The 26,166-nt window shown below is 44.5% G+C and overlaps 1 protein-coding gene across 1 annotated transcript; it reads left to right on the top strand.

Moving 5' to 3' along the window:
* Nucleotides 1–234: 234 nt before the first annotated feature.
* On the top strand, nucleotides 235–25,409 carry LOC128971702 (monocarboxylate transporter 2-like). The gene is made up of 4 exons (XM_054387329.1): nucleotides 235–451; nucleotides 15,808–15,951; nucleotides 21,435–22,310; nucleotides 25,117–25,409. Exons 1-4 carry the CDS (start codon nucleotides 235–237, stop codon nucleotides 25,407–25,409), a joined length of 1,530 nt encoding a protein of 509 aa, XP_054243304.1.
* Nucleotides 25,410–26,166: the final 757 nt, after the last annotated feature.

The following is a 26,166-nucleotide window of genomic DNA, read 5'->3' as shown; positions in this document are numbered from 1 at the left end:
ACTGGCGTTTGGACATTGGGTGGAACGCTCCGGTCTAGATCAAGACCAGGCAGGAGCTGCGCTGGGGTGATACTGTTACTGCGTGCTGGGGGTCTGGGAGAATAGCAACTCCGGGACTGGTTCTGCACCTTTGCACTTTGTTGCTGCAGACTAGGGAGTCCGGGAGAAGCAGCATCTGACTCTGCACTTTTGCGCTTTGTGTTTCAGGGCTTCCCTGGCTCGCACAGCCCGGCCATGCCACCTCCAGCTAACGCCGGGCGAGCCCCAGACCCGCCTGACGGTGGATGGGGCTGGGTGGTGGTCTTCGGTGCTTTTGTGTCTATCGGCTTTGCCTATGCCTTCCCCAAAGGCTTAGCCATCTTCTTCAAAGAAATCCAGGATTTCTTTGGCACGTCCTATAGTGAGATCGCGTGGATCTCCTCCATCATGTTGGCCACGACCTATGGTGCGGGTGAGTAACCCTGCACCAGCCCCTGCTGCATGGTGTGTGGGAAAAGCAGAAATAAGCCAGAAATCTCTGCTCCAGACCAGCCCAGAGCGAAAGCAGCAGTGTTTTATTTTCTGAGAATGTTTCCAGTCTTGTTTGGGGAAACAAGTCATATGTGGAGCCTAAGGGGGCTAAGGGGCAGCTGTTCAGAGGTAAATTGGTGTTGGTTGGGATTTTTAACAAGCTTGGTGCTTTCAGAATTTGTCACTGCGTTCAGTGGGTGCAGGCATTTTCTGACCCCTTTGGGTACCTTTTGGGCTTGTGGAGGACTCCAGATGCCTTTGCAAATGCAGTCTGTCAGTGAGCAGTTGGTGCTGACATTTTTATTTCCAGCTGGGCTTTCAGAACTTTTGCTGCTTGCCAAAAGAGGGCTCGTTTCACTAACATGGGTACAGAACTATGGAGAAGCTTTAATGAAGGGGTGTGGTGTCCTCTGTGCACCAAAGCCTGAGGTGCTCAATGTGCCCCATGGCTACACCCCTTCCCCTGCCACAGTACCAACTGTGGGCTGTGTCAGAGATTTTATCTGACACCACAAACAAAATGTGGCCTTGGCCCTGTCACACAGCACCTCCACTGCCCCCTGCCCCAAAGCAGACAGCACCAGCCCTGCTTTTTGCATCCAAGTGGCAAGGGGACAGGCAAGATGCTGGCGTCCTCCTGCCTTGCTTTAACACAAGTTGGAAACTTTCTACCCAAGAGGATGTGAGGTACCAGCATGGTCCAGACCTGGCATCTTGCTGAGGGTAGCAGTGGTGGATCCCTGCACCAAAATCAGTTACCTATGAAAGTTTTCCATGGGCTTCAGTGCTCTGAGAAGTGGCTGATGTGAAATAGCTGGGTCTGGGTGTCAACCAAAGGTAGAGCAATAAATGAAGTAGCTGCTTGTTTATTGTGGCAGCTTATAATTACAGCAAAGAAATCACCATAGTCAGTCATTCTTGTCAGTAGCAAAGTAGTGCATATAACTTTGATTTTATTTTAGGTTTTTAATGATTTTGATATCACTTTCATGACTCAATGAAAATCTTGGGCTGCCTTTGATTAAATCTTCAGTGGGAGGTAGACAGGAACCATGCTCTGTAATTGCAGGAAACTTAAATATTTATCCTGGCTATTAAAGCAGTTCTAAAATATTTATTTTTAAAAAGGATTTTTTTTCCTTAATAATGCATTGTAGTGCTTTTTTGGAGAGCCCAGCTGGTAATGGAAGTAAAGATGTTTTGTAAAGATTTGTAAAGTGGAAGGGATGCTTGAATTAGAGTCCTTTGCAACCCACTACAAAGGCTTGGTCCCACAGACAGTAGATCTGCAAGGGCTGAGTTCCTATCTGAGAATGCACAAATAGAGCACTTTAAGGGCAAAACCCCTTCAGAAAAAGAAATCTTCCACTTAGGCCACTGCCGTTGTCTCCAGACACCCTCTTGGCCTTCCTCATGGGATGCTGAGCCCAAGCCCTGGCAAATGCTCTGGCTTTGGGATAAATTTCCACTGTGATCTGTTATTAAATATAGAAGAAAGCACTTCTGCCTCAGTCCCAGCCATGCAAATAAGCAGCATGCCCTTGCTGTGTTCAGTTGCCTTCCCATCGCCTGTCCTATACTGCTGCAGTAGTTCTACCTGTAGGTTGGAGGCTCCCTGGATATCTTTGTGGGTTGCTGCCAGCTCTGCTTTGTCTTCTAACAAAAAACTGATCCCATCCTCTATTATAAAAGAGATGCTTCATGCCTGAATGTGAATAACCAAGAAACATGCTCTGCAGATTAATCCTGCACTTGTCAGCCCCTGGGGTTCCTCACGGGACTGTAGATGTGGGGCTTGAGCCACTTGGTGCACAGATTATGGCCAGGGAGTTGGTGCTGGAGCAGGTGAAACTCTGCTCTGATCCCCTCTGCCTTCTCTGTTTGTAAACTTTCCAACCCATGTTGTTACCTTTCATTCAAGCCAGTTCTGTATGCTGCATGCCTGGGATGTTGTAGTGAACTGGTATCCCCATTGAGTGTCTCCTGCCTTTTTGCAAGGGGCTTTAACTTTACCTTCCCTGAGGCTATTGCATAATAATATGGGGGATGATACAAGTGGGCACGCTTAGACTTAATTGCAGGCAATTGTACCTTTGTACCTTCCCACCTGCCTTGTGGTTGCTCAGAGTTATGTCCATTTAATAGACTTCCTCTCCTCTGCTCTTAAAGGAGATTTATGCTTGTTTGATCATCCCTGAGATGCTGAGTTGATCAGTGGCTGCAAACAGGGCTGTGGTGGGAGTTTGCAGAACATGGAGCAAATGAAACACACATGCCCAAGAGCCTATTTAACACATCTAATTTGATTGACTGGGCATTTAATGCCAGAGTGGGTTTGACTTATGAACAACTTCGGTCATTTGGAAGTTGTCATTACAGGAATGAGGTACTGGTTCCCATGAGCTGCCAAAGCCTTGCTTTGCTGCAGTGCCAGTCAGAGCTGTTAGGATGCTTGAGCAGCAAAGCTTGATTTGCTTTGCTGAAAAACTAGAGAGTAATTTAATGCTGGCTTTTTATTAATCTTTTCTGAAAAAAAAGGAAATTCTCACAATGCAAAAGAATGCACTGGTTTGGAAGGGGACTTTTAGGGGTCATCTAGTCCAACTCCTCTGCAGTAAGCAAGGTCATCCCTAACCAGATCAGGGTGCTCAGAGCCCCATCAAGCCTGACCTTGAATGTTTCCAGGCATGAGGCCTCTACCACCTCCCTAGGCAACCTGTTCCAATGTTCCACCACCCTCATAGGAAAGAACTCACAGAAAAGCTTTCAACAGAGTCCTCAGTAACTAGTAGAGAACCAGCTAATTATTGCCATGGCTTGTCCATGCCTTTCCTTCCTTTCCCAGTGACAGTAAATGACCATGATTTTGGAAGGTGGCCATGTAGATCAAAAGCTTTCCTCAAGAGCACACAAACTCTGCTGTTTGCACAGTTGGCTTCAGGGAAAGGCTGCAGCATTCATGTCCCTGGTGTTTGTCCCTATCTCTGGGTTGTGCTGTGGCTCTCAGAGCCAGGATTCAGGGCAAGAAGGCTGGCATCTGAGCATGGGTATGCTCCCCATGAAGACTGTCCTGTCTGGCCAGCTTGGCTTCCTCCAGCCCTGGGATCTGGGGGCAGCTGTGCTGCCCTGTGCCTTGACAGGATATGGAGGGTCCGATGCTCTCACTGACACTCACAGCTTTGGGTTGCAAACATCCTCAGGAAACAGCCCCTTGTGTCCTTGGCATGCTCATTGGTGTGGGAACTTGTTCTGAGGCTGTGCTGCTCCCTGTGCAACAGAGCTTATGTTTGCATCTTGTAAATAATGCAAATGAAGAGTGTTTTCTGAAAATGCTCCTGTGAATTAACCCAAATCTCCCCTGGAGTAGCTCTGTTAATTTTGACAGCATGGATGCGGATTTACAGTGACCACCTGAGGCTTTGTTTTGTAGCACCAAAGCAATGCCATTTTTTCAGACTAAGGCTGGAAAATCAGCAACTGGCACTGTTTCTGCCCTTCACTTTTTGCTTAATTCCCCATGGAAGCTGTTTTACACCAGCTGAGGCTCTGGCAATATATATTGCAGAAGTTTTAATGTGTCTTATCCCCCAGTTTCTTAATCTGAACTAGGTTGCAGAAAACAATTCTGTCACTATAATACAAGTAGTAAAACAGATTAGTGTGCAGTAAAGTGTATAGCCTAGACTTTATGATAGGGTACTTGTAGTTCTTGCCACTGTTCATGTTCAGCAATTCCATGTTTCCAGTTGCAGAGGGCCAGCTGGGAGGTTGGTGAATGAGGAGCAGAAGGGCACATTGCTTTTCTATGACCAAATCCTGCAGGGTGAAACCCTGTCAATCTGATGAAAAAGGATTTCTGTTTTGCAGTGTTTCTACTTTTTTTGTCATGGGCAGAGACCTCATTCCTTACCTCAAAATGAGAAAAGTATTATGGAGCAGAGCCTGCTGGGTGTAAAGAAAAGGAGCCAGGATCTGTCCACAAGTGAGTAGGAGAGATGATGTCATTCTTTCTTAAAGGTTTCTTCAGCTGCAGCTCAGCTCCCAGGTGTCAGGCTCTGGGAGTGATGAGGACATGCCAACATTGTCAAAATGTGGAGCATCCCAGGACACCTGTTGTGTTGCTGTGCACCTTGGCAGGGTTTCCTTTTGTAGGCTGTTTCCTTGGGTTTTGCTGTGCCAACACAAGACCAAGGCTCCCAAGGTCTCACCTCATGTACAGGGGTGAGTTTCGTTCACGAAGACAATCTTAAATAATATAATTGCAAATTCCAAAGCTTTTGACCTTCACACCTCCTGGCTTGGACCGTGTGCCTATGTTGTGTTCACAATACCAAACTGAGTTGCCCTTCTGCTATTTTTAATGGTGACACATTTCAAGCTAGGCCACATATGGGTCCCCAGAGATGACCATTACCCAGGGAAAGCAGGAGACAGCTGAGCTCCTGGGAAGGAAAAGATAAGCAATATTAATTTGCCTGTGATTGAGTTGCCCTATTAAGCATTGAGGGTGGCAGCCAAACATTCTAAAAATATGAAATACTGATGCCACTAATTTAATAGCAGTAATGTTCTTGTAGCTGTTACAGTCTCCTCCAGGGCTATAGGAGAGGTAAGGATTGTGGGAAGTAATGTCTTTTGTTATGGCCAACTGTTAGAGCTTGAACGATGAGCTGGCTTTCTGGCACATGTGCCAGAATAGAGAGAATAATTTAATACCTAGGATGTGTCTCCATTTTCTGTGTGGGTTTTTTTTTTTTTTTTTTTTTTTTTTTTTTTTTTTTTATGGTGACTATGTGGCCAAAATGCCCCTTTTGTTGTAATGAAACAACAGAGGTCATCTGAGTGAAACAGAGAATCTAGATCCCAACACAGAGTCATTTCAGCTGATCAGCTTGAACAGCTGGGGCTGGAGCAGGAGACATCTGACCTTTGCTTTTCCTTCTCATTTCAAAGAGTAGCACTCTTTCTTTTGCAATTGCTGAGCTGGTTAAGCTTTATGTGTTTGTATATAGTTTGTAGATGTAAATATGTGCTGCTTCTCTTGCCTTTTAATGCATAAAAAGCTAAGCTGCCTCAGGACCATACAGTGGTTTTATTCAATATGTTGTGCACTGCTGTGTGTCTCTGTCTTGCTATATGCTGCTGTAATATTCCCCCCTCCAAATCTCCAGGGTGCTGTTCTTACACATCCAAATTTCTACTAAAATTGGGGAATCACCTTCTGTCTGTTTTGCAGAGACAGTGGCTGAGAGCTGTCTTTTGCAAACACAAGAAGAATGAGAGCATTTCTGAAGTAGAAACTTTATCCTGAAGCCAAACAGTATTTATTACTCTTATATTTTTATTGTTTCATAATTTGGATGAAATGTCTGAAGATTTAATTCTGGAGATGCTCCACAACTGAGCCATTTCTCCAAAGAAACTTTCTCCCAGAGCTTATAACTGCTTGATAAAGCATCTGCTAAAGTGGCAAAGAGGAGATTGGGAAGTTGAAAGTCAACCATTGACCTTGAACATTTAATCCAAATTTTTATAGCTGTATTTTATTACACTGCTAGCATGATAAATTGCAGTGACAGGTTTAGAAAGCACCTTACAACATGCAGTGGCATAAAGCTATATTAATAATGAGTTTGATTCTACAGTTTTTAACTTAATCAAAACTGCCAAAATTCTCTTCTGGTCCTGGTGCAAGCTTCATCAAAATCTTCTTTGCTTCCAGATGACTTTACCCAGGGCTCTTCACCCATCCCAAGTGTTGTGAAGTACTCACTAAAAGGGGAAACTGAGGCATAGGGAGGGAGGGATAGGTGTTTTTCAAGGTCAAGCAGCAAGTGGGTGATAGAGTCTAGGCCAGGCCTCAGAAGGTGCAAGCTCTCTGCAAGCCTGCTTTGGTTCAGCTATTGCTTGATGGACCAGAAGTGTCAGGGCAGGACTTGCCCTGATTGGGTGGAGACTTTGCCTGCGAAAAACTTGGTTACAGGTGTGCTTGGTAAAACTGAGTGTTGGGCATTGCCCAGCATTTTCCAGTGGATTTTCTGTGTGTGGAGTCCCAGATTACTGGACATCCCCCTCACTGCAGGAGGAAGCTGTTTACATGAGAGCAGATCACTGCTGTGGAGCTGCCTACAAGGCTGTTGTCCTGATTATCATGGAATCTTGGAATGGTTTGTGTTGGAATGGAACTTAACGATCATCTAGTTCCAAGCCCCTTGCTGTGGGCAGGGACACCTTCCAGTAGATCAGACTGCTCAAAGTCCCATCCAACCTGGCCTTTAAGAAAGAATCTCTCCAAGGCACAAGTCCTTTTGCAGATAGCGTGCTCAGGTGCTCTGTTTTCACCCCCTGCTGCTGAGAAATGAGCTGCCAGCACAGCATGTGCTGGGACTTTTTCTTGCTCTTTCAGAAACCCAGAGCCCCAAGCCTGTGAGTTCCTACATGAGTGGCTTCACTCTTAAAAAGCAAAGAGGTTATCCTTGTATATCATGCTTGGGTGACTGCTCTGTGGGCTTCCCAGCATCTGCAGTGTGCAGCAGGCTGCTTGCTGGACTCTCCAGAAAATTCAGCACCAGTTCTGGTCCTCTGGGTTCTGTACTGTGTCTGACCAATCTGTGAGATGCCTCACTTACCTGAGGATGTCCAAAGTGGCATGAATGTCTCCTCATCAGCCTTTAGTGCTGACCCAGGGTTACAAGAGGAGGGGAGGACAGGGCTATTTGCATCGTGGCATCTCCCTACATATCTGTTTACTGCACTGGCTCAACAAGAATTCTCAGGTAGGCTCATTGCTAGGATTTCCCTAGGCATATTCTTTTCCACCTGGATATTTTGTGTAGGGCTGATACAAAAAGAAGATCTCTGCTTACCCCACAGTAGGTATCCAGCGTCCTGCAACCATGGCCAAAGCCCAGGCAGCTTTACCCTGAATACCTGTGCTCAGTTACCTCATGCTGGACTTCATCCTTTCACTTATAATCATCATCTCTTGGAGTAATACCAAGAGCCAATCAGCCTCCCTTTGTCATTGAAACAAGACCTCTTCCCACACTGGGGCAATCTCTGGGGTAGCAGCACCATTATGATTGGGGGTTTTGTTAAGAAAGCCAGGTGAGGAATGATTTGATTTCTGTAATGGATGGCACTGCAGATTCATATACTTCTCCTGACTCTCAGAGAGCACTCAAGCCCTGCAAGGTCACCACATATGTGCTTATATTTTTTATTTTTTTAAATAGCCCTGTTCTACTTAAGAGGGATAATGGCACTATAGGTTTGGGTGAAATATTTCTGTGTTGGTGGACTTGGTCACAACGCTTTATCATTTTGCCCTTCATTGGAGCTAGCAAGGTCACCAGGCAGCAGTAGTAGAGATGTGATAGACTTAATAAAACCCAAGATTAATAAGAACTAGGAAGAAGAAAGTAAAGGATTTTGATTGTGAGGTTGTTAATGCTTTGTGGGCAGGTGTTAAGTCCAGGAATAAGTTATAATCTGCTCCTACAAGTGAAATTCAAACACGTGAAAGCTTCTTCCCTGGTCAATGCAGTACAAGTTCTGTGAGCTGCTGTAGGAAGGGAGCGGAGAGTGTTGATGTCAACCTGTCTTGCATCGTTGCAGCTTTTCTGCCCCTGGGTGGCTTTCCAGCATGACTGGTCACTTGGTCAATTTATGCAGGGCTTCCAAGAGGTGGACAAAACCCTTTGAAGAGCATGCCCAGGCAGTGGCCGATTTGCTTGTAGAGCAGTGTGCTAAGACTGTTAACAAAGGGCTCCTGGTCTCAGAGAGTACGTTTCAGCCATGCAGGGGACTCATGTTCTGCAGTCAGGCTTCAACTGACAGAAGGGATGAAAGTCTGTGGTCCTGCCAAGCAAAAGGTTGGCTAAAAAAAATCTTAGGAAAGAAATTCAAGAAACATGAAGTCATGACCTTCTGAAGGTCAGCAGCTGTGATCTGCTGTGTGGGTAGGATCCCAGCCAGCAGCCTGGGGAAACCGGTGAGCACAGGCAGCTGTGTGCTCAGCACCTGCAACGCCATCCTCTTGCAGGAGCAGTTAATTAATTGCCTAAATATGAAGTGACATGAAGGACCTTGGCTCCAGCCCCAGTTTTGGAGCCGCTGGCCTGTGGCTCCTCTGTGTGCCGCAGGAGCAGCACGTGTCAGCTGTGTGGTCTGGAAACTGAAATGCCACAGCACTGATCAGACAAGATTGCTGGGCAGGGAAGAGGACACTTTGTGTTTGTGAAGCTTGGGCCTCTTCTGCTTTTGTTTTCTTCTTTTTATTTATTTTTTTTTTAAATTCAGGGTGCTGCTGTGGCAAATGCACCTCTTTCTGATGAGGGGATCAGGGTTCCTGGCTTCCCAACAATGTGCCTGGTAGGTGCAGGGGGGAGAGGGCTGCCACAGCTTGGTTTCGTTTACACCCAACTGCCTTCTCAGCTGGATGTGCCCAAGATATCCAGCAACAATCACAGAGCCTGGATTGATGACCAGGTAAAATGAGTCCAGTCTCTTGCATGCTTGGCTTATACTTCTCATGGGGGCTGTGCTGAAACTGTAGCCATTGCCCACTTTATGTACAGATCACTTTCGTCATCGGCGAGAAAGAACGAGAGACAGCTTCTGGTGACTGGGTGGTTATGGGAGCTGCTATTGCATGTGCTGGACTTCAGCCTGCTTGTGTAAAAATGATTATTTACAGTGTAGGGTAATAATAACAGAAGGCAATTTAGGGGTGGACAGGTCTTTGGAAGCTGCTCTTGGGAGTCTGATGGAGGGGGGTATTTGATACCATGGCTGTCGCCTGGGTCATTTGCTTGCTGTTTCTTGTCCTTAAGCACTGACATGCATGACCATCCTGTCTCCAGCAGCACTGCTTGAGGAAGCACCAGTTGTGTATGGGCTTCTCAATCCTTGCATGTGCAAAACAAACCCTCTGAACCAAGCAGCTGAAACTAATAATACACTGTACTATTACCAGGTACCAGCAGTTCTTTGGTGATCTGAAGTAGGCGTGTGCAAGGCTCAGGTGCCATCGGTCAGCGGTTCTCCAAGCTCACATTTAAGAACATGAACCATCCAGGTCCTGAACTTTGAATTTCTCTTCAAGCAAAGCAAAAGACCAAAAGGCTGCAGATTTTAATCCTTCCTTCACTTTCCCCTTGCCTTTGAGACTGTGCCCTGTGTTCTCTCAGGCCACCTCCCTTTTGGGGCGTACATCATTACCAGGTGCTGATTGCCTCTGCTGCTGCTCCCCTCTGCCTCAGGAGGTCGGTGGATTCTGTCAGCCTGTTAATAACATGGGGGCACTTGCTTTCATTTGCGGGGTAATGAGGAGGTTGCTCTGTTACAATGGGCTGGGACCCTGGTGGATAAATTACGAGGCCAACGGCAGTGTTGTTATTCCACCAAGGGAATGAGATTATTACTGAGGAAATTGCAGGCCTGCTCATGTTGTTGTTTTACTACTAGTGTAATAATAGACTTTGTTTTATTAGTATAAATGATTTCCCCCTCTTCCCTCCCAGCTGAGTATGCTCCTTCTTATGTCCCCAGTGACTCCACACAGTCAATGCTAGTCATGTTGTGCTGAATTCCTCAGTATTATCTGTGTTTCCTCAGTAGTTTGGAAAATATTAACTATCTGGGCAGGCTTTTTTGTGCTGACCAATGTCCCTGTGCAGTAACAGCTCTTTAGAGACTTTTGCCACTGTGGAAAAGTGGGAAGAGCTGCTTGCAGTCCTGGTGAGGGGGGCACTGGTGATCCCAAATGTGCCAGCACTGGGGCCTGTGCAGTGGACTGTTTTAAAGTGTTGCTATTTTATCATCTGCATGGCCATCAAATGGTCTCGCCAGCAGACACAGAACATTTGCAATGGCTTTCTGCCACTTTACACTCTCAAAAGGTTAGTGTTGTGAAACCTGGAAAAACCCCACCTTGCATGGAAGCCTTTGGGCTACAGGGTCAGTCTTTCAGGTTCTCAGTTGCTTTTCTAAGAGCACAGAAATATTTCAGCAGAAATTCATCCAAACCAGGTTCCACAAAAAAGGGAGAAAAGTGTTTCTATTAATATTAGTTTCTCTGAAAAAATTGACAAGCCAAACTTTACAAATAAGGGATAGGTTTGTATGTATATGGTCAGAAGTATGGGAGAGAAGAATGGTTTAGTTCCTGTTAAAAATACATTGGGATTTTATACCAACACTGGAAGTTTTGCAGTTCATAAAAAATTCATAAGGCTTGCTGAGGAAAACAGAAAGGCAATTCAGGTGTCTATTTTTCTTTTGGAGAACTGTCATACTTGGAAGAGTTCAAGCCAGCCTGGATTGATATGTCTTGTTAAATGCCAGCTCTATGTTAGGATCCTCTCTGGATCATAGTTCAGCGGCTCAAAAAGAATGAATTACAAGATGGCCTGACTTTGTGGTGGAGAAGAGAGGAAAGTCTAGAGTATTTTGCATTTTCTTTATGGTTTATACAATCCCTTCTTCAGAGTCCTTTTCACTTCTGCAAACACAAAACTCAAGGTGAAAAGTAATTGGACAAGCTAACAAATGAGTTAGGGCTTGCTGTATTTCCCACCGGCGAGTTGCTGTGTTTTGCTTGCCACCGAGATCAGCTTCTTTGACGTGGCCTTTCATGTACCAGCTAACAACGAATGGAAACCTGCCACAGGTATGAGAAAAGAGAGGCTTTATATAGGGCAGGCACTAAACCAGCATGATTTATATGGGCTGAGGATAGTGCTTTTCATTACATCAGTCTTCCAGGAGTGCAGTGATCCCAGCTGCATCTTTTGGGGATATTTGGTGTAGCTCTCCAGACTGCAGAGTCCTACTGCAGGCAGAACCCCCTTGGTGTGCACCCTGCTCTGCAAGCCCTTGGGGTCTAAAGCAAGGTGTTTCTGAGTGGGCTGCCCTTGCTTTTACCCAGGGGAGGATGGCAGCTCCACTGGAGAGCATGTCCCTAAGCAGTGCTCTGTGAGCCAGGGGAGTTGCAGAGTCACAGGCACAGCTCTGAGCAAAGCCAGCAGCAGGATGAGGCTCAGCATGCCCCTTGTGTCCTCCGCTGTCTTGCACCATCCCTTTATGATGGATGATGGCTGCGGATGGAAGTTCACTGGGAGGGCGGAAGCCACTTCCTGGGTTGTGGAAGTGGCTGCCTTGCACCCTAAGGCTGGCTGGGTGGAGATGCCATCCCTTTCTGCAGTGAAGCACTAGTTACTACCAGTCCTATGTTGGCATCCTTGTCCTTCTAAAGTATTGCAATGAAAGGACATGAAAAATTTTAATTCCCATTATCTCCTGAGAAGTTCGATGGTGACGTGGTGGTGGAGATGCAGGGACAGTGCTGGTTGGGTGGCATTAGCCCTGGTTGCTTTGGTCCCTGAGAAGCCATGGACTGGGAACACAATCAGCAGCTGGGATGGCTTTTGCTCCTTGCCAGGACTTTTCAGGGACTTAGCTGCTTCTGCAAAGTCAATCCAGGTAAGTGGCAGTTTTCTGAGAGCTTTGCCAGCTGTTTCTCTTTCCTCACCTTACTTTGTAAATTAAGAAGTGAAAATCAACCCAATTCCTGCTAGCTTCTCTCACCACTGGCTCACGGGAAAGAAGAATGATTTTGTTTGGATGCCAGGAAGGGAACCTGTGGTTCCTGCACGTTTGACCAGGCAGGTATTAGCAAGTGAAGGTGCCTTGAGATCTAAGCTGCACATGCTATTACCATAAATGGTTTCTGTGTGGTAATATACAGCCTCTTTATTCTTTTCATAGCTGAATAACTGGTAGATGACAGGTCCTGCTTTTCAATTCCACCATGCTTCCAGGGGCTGTCAATCTTTTAATTTTTGCAATAGCTGCAAGCAAAGCAGTAATTGTGTTTCCTATTTCCCACAACAGCAGTGCTGGTTTTGTTGTTCCCTCTCCATAATTTCTCTGCCCTGATGCCAGCTATTTGATGCTCTCTGAAGCTCCCTACAATGTTGTTGCTGAAGTTATCTAATGTTTGTTGGCCAGTCAGCTCCCTGTGAGAAATACACTACAGGTGGCCTGTGGCAGAGCAGGGCAGCAGAGGTGCATTGAGATGGGTTGGGTGTGATGCTGATCACTGAAGACATGTGGGCAGGGTGAAGGTGTGTGTGGCTGTGCTCCACGTGCCTGCCCAGACTGGCAGGGCTTGCATGCTGGAGTGTGCACAGCTATGTGACATATTGCGTGTGCTGGTTTCTGCTGGGAGATGGGACAGCTTTTGAAAGGCTGCTCTATTAAAGCCCATGGATGTATTTGTAGCTCCAGATGATTTAAGTGGAAGTAATTTTGGGGATGTGATTTTGTGTTTGCTTCAGTGCATCTGAAAGGTCTGCTCACAGCTATTACAAAACCTTCAGCCTCCAAGCAGCAGCTCAGGGAAGTTTGGTTTCCCAGCTGTTTGAATCCCTGGATTGGCTTCTGTGGTGTCTTGTAAAATGTAGGTCTAGCTGATGCTTTCTCTGCAGGGTGAGTACTCATCATGGCATTTCCTGTGGATTCTTCAGTAGCTGTAAAGGTTTACTCCAGATGCTGTGCTCTTGTTTTCTCCTCTAACTGGCTGCACTCAGTACCTTAGAGATCTCCAGCCCTCAGTCTTATGTAGATGATGCTGGTCAAGATCAAATGCTGTAACTCAGGCTCACAGGGCCTGGACTTAAGGTTTCAGGCTGTGAAGGAGAGAGGCTTATGCTGCTTCTGAAGTTGGTCACAGTTCCCTGTGAACTCAGCACAGTCCAGGCAGATAATTCCTTTGAGACCCCAGCTCACCTACCTTGACTGGCTGTGTGGGACTGATTATCCCTCTGTAAAACTAATAACTCTGGTTACAGCAGATAAAGGCTGCCTTGCTGAAGGTCACATAGACCTGCCATTGCTGAGAGATCACACAGGACAAGAACAGGGAGCAGTTGTGGTCTTGTGGCCTAACAGGTGATCACTGGGAAGTTGGATTACAGTTGAGGACACTAACAGTTCGTGAAGGGTGTCCCAGGATGCTCTCATTTGTAAAGCCAATGGCTGGGATACGAAATTTTGCTTTCATTTCTTCCAGCCTCCACTTTGGAGATCAGAATTTGTCCCACTCTCAGCTCTTTCCAGTGTATCAGCTGCTGTCATGGTCCAAACCCATCCTTACTGATGAGTGAAGCCAATACCAACAGCTTATAGACTAGAGTGAGAGGGACATAGAGTCATATTTCCCTTCTCCCCAGGCAGATGCTGCTGGGTTAAATGTGAGCATTTTTGCTTTACTTCTCCTAGCAGAAGGTTCTCTCCTCAGAGGCTGCCCCAAGTCAGAGTAGAAGAGGAACCTTAGCAGGAATCTTGTGGGCTTTAAATGCTCTGCTCTACAGTATGACATTCTGTAGTTTTAGGGCCAATGTGAAAGCCCTCTCCCAGCAGGAGAAGGTAATTGAAACCACATTTTCTTAGTTGAGTAATTAGATTGATTCAGGAGAAATGCAGACATGTGGAAAATTGAAAAATGGAAGAGTTGTGAGCCCTTAGGCTGCAGCTAAATATGTTGGTGCCTTTGAGGAACACTGGCTTGATCTATTGAATTACAGGACATGCTGAGAGCAGCTCAACCATGATGCAAGTCTAAGCCCTGACCAGTGGAAACTCAGTGAGAAAGGGGTCCCTTTCCTGCTGTGCTGATCTGACACACATACCTCTTTCCCCAGAACTTCTCATTGCGTTCTGTAGTGCTCTGTCCAGCACTCTGGATTCATAGTTGTGGATCCAGTTACAGGATTAGGAAAGAAAACTCTCTACGTAATTATACACTCACAGAAGTTATAATTGAATGGTGCAGTCAATGGGACCAGGTTATAGATCACACAGTTACAGAGAGGCTGTTAAGACTCTGCTTGTCTGTATTTAATTTCTGAGTGTTCTGACCTTAGACATCTAGTGGAAAATATTTTACATCACTGGGCTTCATTCCCTAGATTAAGCCAGTCATACCTACTGGTTTTCACTTGTGCACACTAGAACAGCTGAGAACTTGTATGGATGCTGAGGGGATATTAAGGTTTTTGGGTCTGACTTCTGTGCCTAAGTGAGTGATGATTTGCAAGGTCTGGGAGGAGCTCTGTCATTATTTCTGGCTGGGATTATTTAAGCAAAGGTAAACATCCTACCAAGTGGCTCTGCGATAAGGTAGATCCCACAGCTAAACTCTTCAGAGATGCCTGGAAGCTTAAAATACCCATTTCCAGTAATCTGTATGTGGATGGTGTGGGCTCTTTGTAACAGCAGGAATGAAGCAAGCAGGCATATTGGGCTCCAAATAACTACTGCTGTGTGCTGAGCAGTGCTAGAAATAGTCAGGTAAGATAAGATACTAAGTGCTGTCTCTATCCTCCTGCCTCATTTCCAGCACAATTTTTGCAGCATTTTGGTTTGGGTTTTAGTGATAGAGAATCTTTTCCTTACATCTCATAGTTTGATTTCTGGACCACTCTGTCATGTTCGGTTTGCTTTCTGTTGTTCTGACTTCTCAGCTTGATCTAACTTCAGAATGGGCTCTGCCTTGAGCAAGAGGTTGGTCTTGAGACCTTTAAAATCCCTCTGATCTATATTATTCTGTGCCTCTGATTTTTACTGGTTCTCTGCCTGGTCAAGACTACTATACACAAGACCTCTCTTCTTTCTGTCTCTACCCAAAGCTGCTGGCATGTTCCACTTCAGATTTCAACGTGTCCTTTTGGTGTGCACAACCTTTGTTAACCCTTCTTCATAATTTTGCACTTTCCTGAACCACCTCTTTACGTAAATAGAAAACCCAACTCGTTCTTTTGAGCTCTGGCTAATCCATCATCTCCAAGCTGTTTCTAGCCTACATAGGCTGCTATAAAGATTTAATTAACAACCGTTCTGCTGAAGCCTAAGTCCTGGTCAGCAGTATCGGAATCACATTAAACAGAGGCATTAAAAATGCAGCAGTATTCATGATTTCAGCCTTGTAATATGAAGCAGGGCTTTGTGTGTATGGTTTAGCATCATAAGAACTCAAGAAGCTCCAATGTTGAGATCATGTGTTTGTCTGAACTGTCACCAACTACATGGCCAACTGTGTGGCAATGGACTTGCTGCTCTCTCCACACAGTGCAGACCATCTTCCTCTCTTTAATTTTCTTCCTGAAGCCACCCAAGAAGCTGTCAGCAGCACCTCAGGGCACTGATATGACAGAGTTTTACCTGCTTTGTGTCAAACATGCCCCTCTCTCAGATGAACCCTACCTCAAGGACCATTTTGTGCTCTTTCCCCAGGTCCCCTTAGCAGTATTTTGGTAAATCGCTATGGCAGTCGACCTGTGGTTATGTTTGGAGGCCTGCTCTGTGGCATTGGGATGGTCTCAGCTGCCTTCTGCACCAGCATCCTGCAGCTCTACATCTGCGTGGGTTTCATCACAGGTAAGAAGCAAGCAGCTCTTTTCCATCTGCACTTGAGGTTTATGGGCCATGGTTTTAAACTACAGCAGCATGATTTTAGATTAGACATTAGGAAGAGGTTCTTTACTGGGGGGGTGGTGAGACACTGGAGCAGGTTGCCCAGAGAAGCTGGGGATGCCTCATCCCTAGAAGTGTTCAAGACCAGGCTGGGTGAGGCCATGAGCAACCTGATTGAGTAGGAGGTGTCCCTGGCCAGAGCAGGGCGATTGGAACTAGATGATCTTTAAGGTTCCTTCCAACTCCAGCCAGTCTATGATTCATTCTAGGATTTCTTGGCTTGGGGTGTCCACACTTGGACACCTCAGCCAAACACAATGAGAAGCTGCTAAGATAAAAAGTTGGTGAGACAAGGACTGCTGCTCCAGATGTGTTTTAGCAGAGAGCATATCCCCTGCTGAGCGTTCTTGGCTGAAGGTTGCGTGTGGGATCTTATCAGCAGATGCGCTCTTTGCAGATGAGAGCTGTTGTCCAGAGGGGCTGGTGAGGGTGGCCATCAGTGCCTTCAGCTCCTGCTGAAGTGAATGCAGGTTGACTGTGCTCTGCCCTGGGCCAGGCAAGCTCCTGGAGATACAAGTGAGACTGTGAGGAAAGCACCTGTGTTCCTAAATTACTGTGTGCTTTCTTGCCTTACGAGACACATGAAATGAGATTTCAGGCATTTGCTTTAGTTTACTTGCCCATGCCTGCCTGTGGTGTTAGGGGGTTCTTCATCTAAAAATAATAACTACTGGAGTTGACTGGAAATATGCAATATTCTCCTTATTGAGAAAAAAAATAAATTGTGCTTCCTTATTTAAGTTACAGTATGAATTGTCTGTATTGAAATATGAATTTCTATATTGGAAACTCAATCAGGAGAAGGTATAGGCTCAGTCCAGCATCTTTAAAGCCTGCAGTTGCTGAGTTACTGCTTTTAAAGGTAGATGGATTGGAGTTCTCCACCTGTGTGAGTACAGATGTTTAATCACAAGCATTTTTGCTTACAATTATAAGCAAAGTATAGCCAATGCTTCTTCCAGTTGCAGCTAGGACATCTGCCTGAAAACATGACACAATGAGTTCAAAATTGGCTTTTGAAGTTGCAGGGTGTGTGTTTTAATGAGTGTTCCCTATCCCTCTGCAGCTGCATTAAGTGTTTCTGCTTTCTAAACATGGAAAGTGTGAGCTCAACATTTAAATCAATAAAACCAGCTACTAGCAAAGTAAATTGGGACAGAAAGTTTGTCACCCTGTTCTCCTACACCTGTCTTAAACCTTACTCTTTCTAAGGAGTAGTAGTTAGAAACCCAACTCTTTCTGATTGCTGCAGTTAGATGAAACTGTGCTTTTGCTGAATAACTCTCACAGATTCCTTGAAAAAAGATTCCAGAAACAAAATGATGAGAAATAAAAATAACCAGTGTCTCCTGTGGATAAATTCAATATTCATCAATGCATGAGCTTGCTTCATTCCCTGCTAAACGAATGTCCTCTAGCAAGTTGACTAATGCTGGATTAGCACATGGAAACCATTAATCCTTTGCTAAAAATATATGCATTTTTTGTGAGCTGAAGGGCTCAGGCAAGGAACAGGCCTGTGGGAAGGCACCAACTCCAATTTTCAAAGGTGCTTCTCTAAAAACGTGCTAGGAGGAAATTTTGTGCCTAACCCCAGACCTAGGATTTCTGAAGACCCTGCTCCTTTTTGATCCCTGAATATCTTTACCCATCCCAAAGAGCTGGTAGTTTGAGCTGTGCTCAATGCATACGTGTAGCCCTCATTCCAGCAACAAGGTACAGGGACAAGCTGCCCCCATATCTTCTCATCTTTAATGCTGTGATGTTTCCTCAGAGCAAAGCATAGGGGTTTTTTGTTGCTGGGGTTTGGTTGGTTGGTTTGGTTTGTTTTCTTTGTGTATGTCTGTCTTTTCCTGTTGCTTGCTGAATGAGGGCAGCTGTGTGGATGGGGTCTTAGCTAATAACCCATCATTTCCAGGCCCTGTGTGTGTGCTGGGGAAGGAATATTAATTGGATAGAGAAGGGAAGATTGCTTGTAATTCTCCTAACATGCTTGATGCCTCTAATTACTCTTGAAGTGCTGTCACTGGTCAGGTCTAGCATGGAAATATTCAAGGGCAATTACGAAGCTGCCTGCTCATCTCACAGCTGAGACAGTGTTACTGTACAAGGAGAAAGATGACTGTAAAGGCGATTTGCAGTGACTGTAAAGCAACTTGTAAACATCACACTCTAGCCTGCTTCCTACCAGCCTGAAAAGGAAACAGACTGGTTTAGAAGACCATGTCCGTGTAATTTGCAGGGATGGAGATAAAAACAAGATACTAGGAGGTTTCTGCTATGCTCTTGTGCCTTTGGCATATTAATAGAAATATTTTCAGAGTAGCAGGGCAGGAAGTATCTGTTTATGGTGGAGGGATTAGATACAGCAATCTCAGCTGCTTTCTTGATTATGTCTTTTCCCATTGGCATGCAGAGCAGGAGATGGGCTCTGCTGTGGGAAGCAGCTCTAAACTCTGTCCTTGATGGCACTGAGCTGTGGGCTGCATGAGGCACTTTGCATGTGCTGTAAACTCCATGGTCTCTTCCTCTCTCGTTTCCCTATAACACTTAGAAAAAGAAATGGGGTTTGCAAGCGGGTTTGGTGCCAGCCTGGATGCATTAAACAGGTGTTTAGGCATGCAACCCCCTTCTTCAAGTCTGAGGTAGAAGCAGCAAGTTTCAAAGCTAAACACCAGGTAATAATGAGTGGTCAGAATTTAGCTCAATCTGTACCAATTAGACCATGATGGAATAAAATGGGCCCTAGGGTGAAGCATGTTTACTAACCTTTGCCCTGCTAATGTTGATCATTGAAACGTCTGGTAGGATCCTCCTTGAGTAACAAAGTAATAGCAAGATCAATAGTTACACAGCTCACTCCTGTACCACCACTTATTTCCTTCTAATATGAGGAAGATGTATTTGTTCTAGGGAAGGATGCTCCTTCTGGCACAGAGTTGCTTCTGTTCATTCAACACTACTGGTAGGCCTCTGTGTCATATCCCTGAGGAAGAAGTGTGGTTGAGTAACAATTCAAGCCATGGAAAAGGTGCTATAGTTTCTGAAAACAGAAATAAAATGGATGTATGCATTTCCATCTAAAGTCAGCCAAAAGCTTGAAGTAAATTGAAATTTCCAGTCAGCCAATTTGAAACTCTCCAAATTTAATTAATGGCAAGAGCATGAGGTAATATTAAATTAGATTTGTCCAACTGACAAATTAATGTCCACATAATCAAAAAATTGAGTTGATTATTGTTTAAGTGGGTAGCTGGCATCCAGTCTGATTTTCCTTCTCTGCATGACATGTGGTAGGTCCCTACCAAAAGTGATTCTGTGGAAATGATGGTTTGATTTCTGCCTTTACCTGCCAGCCTGGGAAATAGGAAACTAAAGCAAACACTGATCCACCATGTTGCATCTTCTCAGGTGAAAGAAGATGCATCCCTGTGTCTGAGCACCATCAAGGGTGTTGTCTAAACAAGACTGTGTTTATATCCATAGTTCTCAGGACAGCCCTCTCATGAGGATGAATACAGCCCGTTATGCGTTATGAGCAGGCTGTATTTTTCCAGAGGCATGCCCTACCAAATATATGGGCTAGCTAGAAAATTTCATGCTGTGAATTTGTTTTATATCAAGATTAACCTGAATATGGTGCCATTTCAATTTATTTTTAATGCTGTAAGCTTCCAAGTAAATGAATTTTAAAAATAATACTTAAAAAAAAAAATCTTAGACTTGGCAAAAGTCATAATGTTGCAAAATGGTTCAAAAGGAAGCTATCCAACTTTGGCTGAATTCTGCTGTATCAGTTGGATTCTACTCTCTCAGCGACTAATGAGAGTGTTCCTTAATTAATTTTGAGGACCTTGACCTTTCTAAATTATCTTCTGTAAAGCAATATGCCTAATTATGTACTGCACAGTTAAACAAACTAATTATATAGACTAATGAACAAGAAAAAGTCTGCATGACCCTATTTTCAGGATTCACGTTCTCTGATACAATCACTTCAAGGATTACATTTCTGCTTTGTTCTAATGTGACTCGTTCTTTCCCTGATGATAGGCTAGGAAATATGTGGCACGAGTTTTAAGTGTCATTTTGATGGAGTTCTGAAAAATCTAACTTTTAAAGGAAGTACTGCACATGATGGAACTACTCACAGTATGTCAGAGGTCCAAGCCCCCTGCCAGAGCAGGATCACTTAGGGTAGTCTGCACAGGAACTCATCCAGGTGGGTTTTGAAAGTCTCCAGAGAAGGAGACTCCACAACCCCCCTGGGCAGCCTGTTCCAGTGCTCTGTCACCCTCACTGTAAAGAAGTTTCTCCTCATGTTGAGGCGAAATCTTCTATGTTCTAGTTTGAACCCATTGTTCCTTGTCCTATCACTGTGTGCCTGTGTGCCTGGCCCCCTCCACTTGACACCCACCCCTCAGATATTTATAGACATTGATCAGATCCCCTCTCAGTCTTCTCAAGACTAAACGGTCCCAGGGCTCTCAGTCTCTCTTCATAGGGGAGATGCTCAAGTCCCCTAATCATCCTCGTGGCTCTGAAAAGAAGAGATTGTTATATGCTAATGCTCTCAAACAGAACCGCTGAAAGCTGAGACCATTACAGCATTTGGTCATCTCTGCCTTCAGACTTCACCTGTGCAAGAGGAGCTGGCTAAGTGAGTTAGAAATGCAGATTGGTGATGCCATTTCTGTATCTAAATGCAATAGAAATACATTTTAATTAAAAGCAACACACTAGGGTCCCCTTTAATTAGCATCCTCAGTAGCTATTCTGCTAAATACATGCAGACCTCTTAATCCTTTGCCTCAGACCTGAATTGCTCACACCATCAATTTAGTAGTGGCTGAGAGGGGCGATGTTATTTTCTGTGCAGGTCTGTCTGTGCAGCAGCAGTGTTGGGTGCCCACCATCCATGCAAGGGAGTGCCAGCCCCAGTTGCACTTCAGAAGTTTGTGAGTCAATGGTTAGCATTATCCAAGCCAGAACAACCTTCCTCAAACTTTGAGCAGTCATTTTCTTTAATAGATCCATCCTCTCCTCCAACAAGGCTGCTGTGTCTGGAGAAAACCACCAAGCATTTGCGGAGAATGTAGTTTCAGTTTATTCTGAACCAAACTCTTTGTTCTAGCCTTGCCACCCATGAGATTTGCAGTGTGAAAGGAAGGGACTTTGTTTGACCGAAAGTGTCTTTCTGCGGGCTGCTTACTCAAATGTGGCAGGCAGAAGTTTAGGGATAGCCTGAGTGAAGTTTACCTGCAGACTATTGTGTTGAAGAGCCACCAGTTGACCAATTGTCCATTGATTTATCTTAACCAGTAAGTCGAGATTAAATGGGTCTCAGGTATTCCTTTGTGTGTCTCAGATATTTTTCTCTGTTCCAGGACTTGGCCTTGCTCTCAACCTTCAGCCATCAGTGATAATCATAGGGAAATACTTTTTGAAGAGAAGACCCATTGCAAATGGCCTTGCTATGGCAGGGAGCCCTGTGATGCTTTGCACGCTGGCTCCTCTCAACCAGTTCCTTTTTGACAATTTTGGCTGGAGGGGCAGCTTTTTAATTCTTGGGGCAATTTTATTACATTGCTGTGTGGCAGGAGCTCTCTTCAGACCCATTGGGCCGGCCACAGCATCAGTTAAATCCCAGGTAACTGGGAGGAGGAAGGATGCTCTGAAAGAAGAGGTCACTGGAAATGCCGTAGAAATGAGTAGCCCCACAAATGCCCCCACAGAGAATAAAATGGAAGAGGAAGAAGGAAAGGACTGTTGTGAAAAGATCAATCAGTACCTCGATTTTTCCCTCTTTAAGCACAGAGGGTTCTTAATTTACCTGATAGGAAACGTGCTCATGTTCCTGGGGTTTTTTGCCCCCATTGTTTTCCTGGCACCCTATGCAAAACACGTTGGCAATGATGAATATTCAGCTGCTTTCCTCCTTTCAATCCTTGCTATCGTGGACATGATTGCCCGACCCACCACTGGCATCATTGCCAACAGCAAGTGGGTGAGGCCACGGATTCAATACTTTTTCAGCTTCTCCATTGCTTTTAATGGTGCCTGCCACCTTCTCTGCCCACTGGCTTCTGGCTACAGATGGCTGGTTGTCTACTCTGTCTTTTTTGGCTTGGCCTTTGGCATGGTTTGTGCCATGCTCTTTGAGACTCTCATGGACCTCGTGGGAGCTGCCCGGTTCACAAGCGCTGTTGGCCTGGTCACCATTGCAGAGTGCTGCACGATACTGCTGGGACCACCTATTGGAGGTAAGGCAATTTTCTTCTGCTGCTTCCACTACGTTGTTTATGTTGAGATTCCTGCAAGCAGTATTTAAGAAATGATTTTAAATGGGTTTTTCTCTGCTTCTCATCCACCATTTCTCCACTCCTAATTGGAAAGGGAAGTCAGGTCCTAGGTGTCTCTCCAGCATTTTCTTGGTGCTCCTTTCTGTGTCGTCCTCCAGTTGAAGTCAATAGTTTGGAGAGTGATCTTTTAGTTTCTGATGCCTTCCAACACTTGAACTGAACTTGCAGAGTGGGATTTCCTGCAGCCTTGTGCTTCAGACCACTCCTTCTAGAAACTCTTACTCTTGCAAAAGGCTGGAGTCCACTACAATTTAATCACAATAAAACATAATAGTTATGTGAAATTCTCCTGTTGACTCAAACCTAAGCCTTGCCATTTGTGTCTAAGGCTCTGAGTACTTCCACTTACAGATTTAAGTTACCTTAGTACACCTGATAGATTTAAGGCTGTTTGAAAAAAATTTTTAAAAGGTTTAGTTTGGATGCCATGGTTTGAAATACCAAAAGGCAGAGACTGTCAACGGTCCATGCTGACCATATTGAATCTCCAGCAGGGCTTACAGTCACCTGAAGATAAGTGGGAGCAATGATCTCCTGTGAGTTGGACAGCCTTCACTTCTTTCCTTATGGACCATGTGCCCCATGGTCTATAAGGAACACACCATGGCTGGAAGGCACCTTAGTTGAATCTGGCGTTTGGCTCAAGTGCAGTCCTTGTCAAATTTGAGTCAGCTATGAATTAAATTACTTCATAGATGATATCATCTCAGTGTCTAGATACCATTCTATCAATGTGCACTCTGCTGCAATTTGCATTTCACCTGTGTGCAAGCTTGCAGAACTGGTTTATAAACTGGTCACCTTTAAGTATGCAAAAATGTTTAATTGGTTTTGTGTGGATATATAAAAGTTAAACTCTACTATCACACTAAATTTAAAGACTGCCCAGAAAGAAGCCAGTTTAACCCCATTTCCTGGATTCAAAACAGGTCTGGCTAATAGCCTGTAGGACACATCTTACAGAACCATTTAATTCTTCCTGCTACCATGTAGCTCATACAATGTGACAGAAGCAGCTGGGTCCTCCTGCGCTCTCAGAGAGTCATTATTTAATTAATGACAAACAAAAGAAAATACAATTTTAGAATTACTGTCTGCTGAATTATATCATTTTCTGTGTGGAAGATTAAGTTAATGACCAGAGACTGCTAATGAGGCTGAAACTGTTCTGTGTAATAGTCAGTAATATCAGTTTTGTAGGGTTTCCCCCACCATTTTAATAAGCAGCAAATTTATTGGTTCTTTGGCATTTTAATAACCTACTGCAAGGTTCTGCTTTAATGAACTAGGTAAATTGTTCCCAGTGTGTTTTATGACTTTATCTTATTCTCAAAGGAAAAGAGGCAAGACTATCCTACTGTTGAATTTTCCAATACTTTACTCATTAAAACTCTCATTGAAACCTATTTAGGTGACCTCTAGGTCATCCTGATTAGCAGAAAAGGAGAAATTGTTGCAATTAACATTTGGTTGATGTTTCACCAGTAACAGGAAAAACTCAGTGCACTGAAAATGGTGTAACAAGGCATCTAAGAATGATTCAGGAAGAACTGTTGACCAAAAACCAGTTAAAAATTATTATTTTTGTGATCCAGAAATCTATTTGGTGGCCATAAAAAATCCCTTGTTAGTGTAATGCAGTGGGATAATTAATCATCAGCTTTTCAATATTAGAGGTCAGTCAGGAATTAATTAAAGGTACCTCTTTTTAAGGAGGAGAACATAGTCCAAAGAATCAGAGAGCTGATGGATGATGGGCTGGTTTCAAGGAGGACTATCTATAGTGTGAAGGCCAGGTTAGGAGTGGGTCTTACTTTAATTAGGATTTGGGATGTTAAGAATGGTCTGTGTTGCACCAGTAAATGGGAATTAATGCTCAGGATCATACTCCCAATAAGATTTGCATTACATTTTGACATAATGGAGAACACTGACATTTCAATTAAGTTGCTTCCTTTCAATTACTCTGTAACTCCATAGCAGAGGCATTAACCTTTGAGAGGAACCTGTCACATTTGTCTTGGCATTAAAACTATCTGACACTGACAGCATCATCTTTGCTTTCCCTGGAACTAATGTTTTCCAGTTCCATGCAGTGCCCTTTCATCTTTAGATCCTGAGTATAAATGCAGAAAGGGCAACTGTGACCAAAAGCTGAGTCCTCTCTAATGCTGGTGATGACCCGTGGTGGAATAAATTGGAAGGGTCTTTATCAGGAGCCTGAGGTGAGACCCAGTGGCCAGGTCCTATCATACAAACACCTTCCTGAAAGCTGCTGCTTTTGTTGACAGCCTGAGAACTACTAAGTTAAATGGATGTCCTTGTAAGTGATCACTGGACTTAATGGAGACTGTCTGCAGACTCTGTGATCAGATGACTTTGCCTCTGCGTGGAAAAAAATAGATCTACCTGAAAAGTCCAGACTAGGAAATGTAGGGTTTCTGTCCTCTTCAACTTAACTGTACAAATTATTGGTAGTGTTACCTGTATCAACATTAACTACCCACAGAATATGTGGTGGAACTTGTGTGAGATATTTGCAGGAGCAGAATATTTGGGGATGAGAACAGAAGTCCAGAAAAGGTTTTATTCTATCCTAAAGAGACCATGCTGTCCCTTTATACTTAGGATCTGAAAATACAATATTTTACATTCATCTCTAAGTTTCTCTTTTCTTTTCTTTTTTTTTTTAATACATGTTTTACAGGAACTCTTATTGATACCTTCGGGGACTATAAATATATGTTCATTAAATGTGGAGCTGTGATGGTGCTGGCAGGAACCTTCCTGTTCATCATGAATTATTATAATTATCGTATGCTTGCCAAGGAGGAGAAGAGGAGAAAGACAAAAGAAGAGGACCCTCAATCTGTAAGGACAGAAAGTGAGGGCAGAAATAACTGGAACAAAGAAACTGCACCGGATGGGCCTGAGCTGGAACCTTTGAGAGAGGAACAAGAAGAGCTAAGGAAAGAAATGAATGGCACAAATGAAGTTTAAACTTGTCCTCATATGCTGAATGGTGAATTACTTCTGGGCTGTTTATGTTGATACCAGATATGAAATCACACAACTTCTTAGATTTTTGCTCCATGCTCTTCTATATCCATCCCCTTTTTTGTCTGAGAAGACTAAACCAAAACCAAGCTTTTATGAAGTGCTGGGACACAGTGCAGTATCTGTTTGCATACCAAAAGTCCTGCAATATTTTCTTTAGCTATTTCCCAGAGAGGCTGACTAAGGGCGTAACTGACATCCCACAGCTTCACTCGAAGAAGCTCATGGCCATCGGTCAATGCAGAGCCCTGCTACCACCCTGAACAGGCCTTTCATTAAGTGCTCTGCATCTTCTCACCATGCAGTCAAAACGCTTCGGCTCTCTTAGGACTGCAGTGTCAGAATTATCCCAGTGCTTTGGTGCTACCTTCCACTGGCAGCTGCACTGTGATTTGCAGTTCTCGTTTATGGAAATGTAAAACAAACCTTACGCTCATCTTGAATGCACCATGAGAGAGCTGCTTGAACAGAACGAGAGCAGCACATCTGTGCCTGCAGTGGCAGCAAGACAGCCTGTCCTTGTGACCAGAGTGTGCTAGGAAGGACCTAACTTGGGGTGACTCATCATGGCTTGACCTGGGTGTTCCTCAGGGACCTCTGCATTTAGCAAAATACCCTGAGAAAGGTGACATTATGCAGGGGGTCAGCAGAAGGCTGACACGCTGCAGGAGTCCCTGTTTGAGGTCCTTTGTCTCTGCAG

Source organism: Indicator indicator, chromosome 15, assembly GCF_027791375.1.
Source record: "Indicator indicator isolate 239-I01 chromosome 15, UM_Iind_1.1, whole genome shotgun sequence".
Classification (NCBI taxonomy): Eukaryota; Metazoa; Chordata; class Aves; order Piciformes; family Indicatoridae; genus Indicator; species Indicator indicator.
Note: the sequence above shows the minus strand (reverse complement) of the source record. Positions and strands in the feature narration are given on the sequence as shown.

Bases quoted from the DNA above. Each gene is read 5' to 3' on its own strand.
- LOC128971702 (XM_054387329.1), top strand. From the start codon at position 235: ATGCCACCTCCAGCTAACGCCGGGCGAGCCCCAGACCCGCCTGACGGT. The intron at 452-15,807 runs GTGAGTAACCCT...CTCTTTCCCCAG, and splicing joins GGCCACGACCTATGGTGCGG to GTCCCCTTAGCAGTATTTTG. The intron at 15,952-21,434 runs GTAAGAAGCAAG...TCTCTGTTCCAG, and splicing joins CTGCGTGGGTTTCATCACAG to GACTTGGCCTTGCTCTCAAC.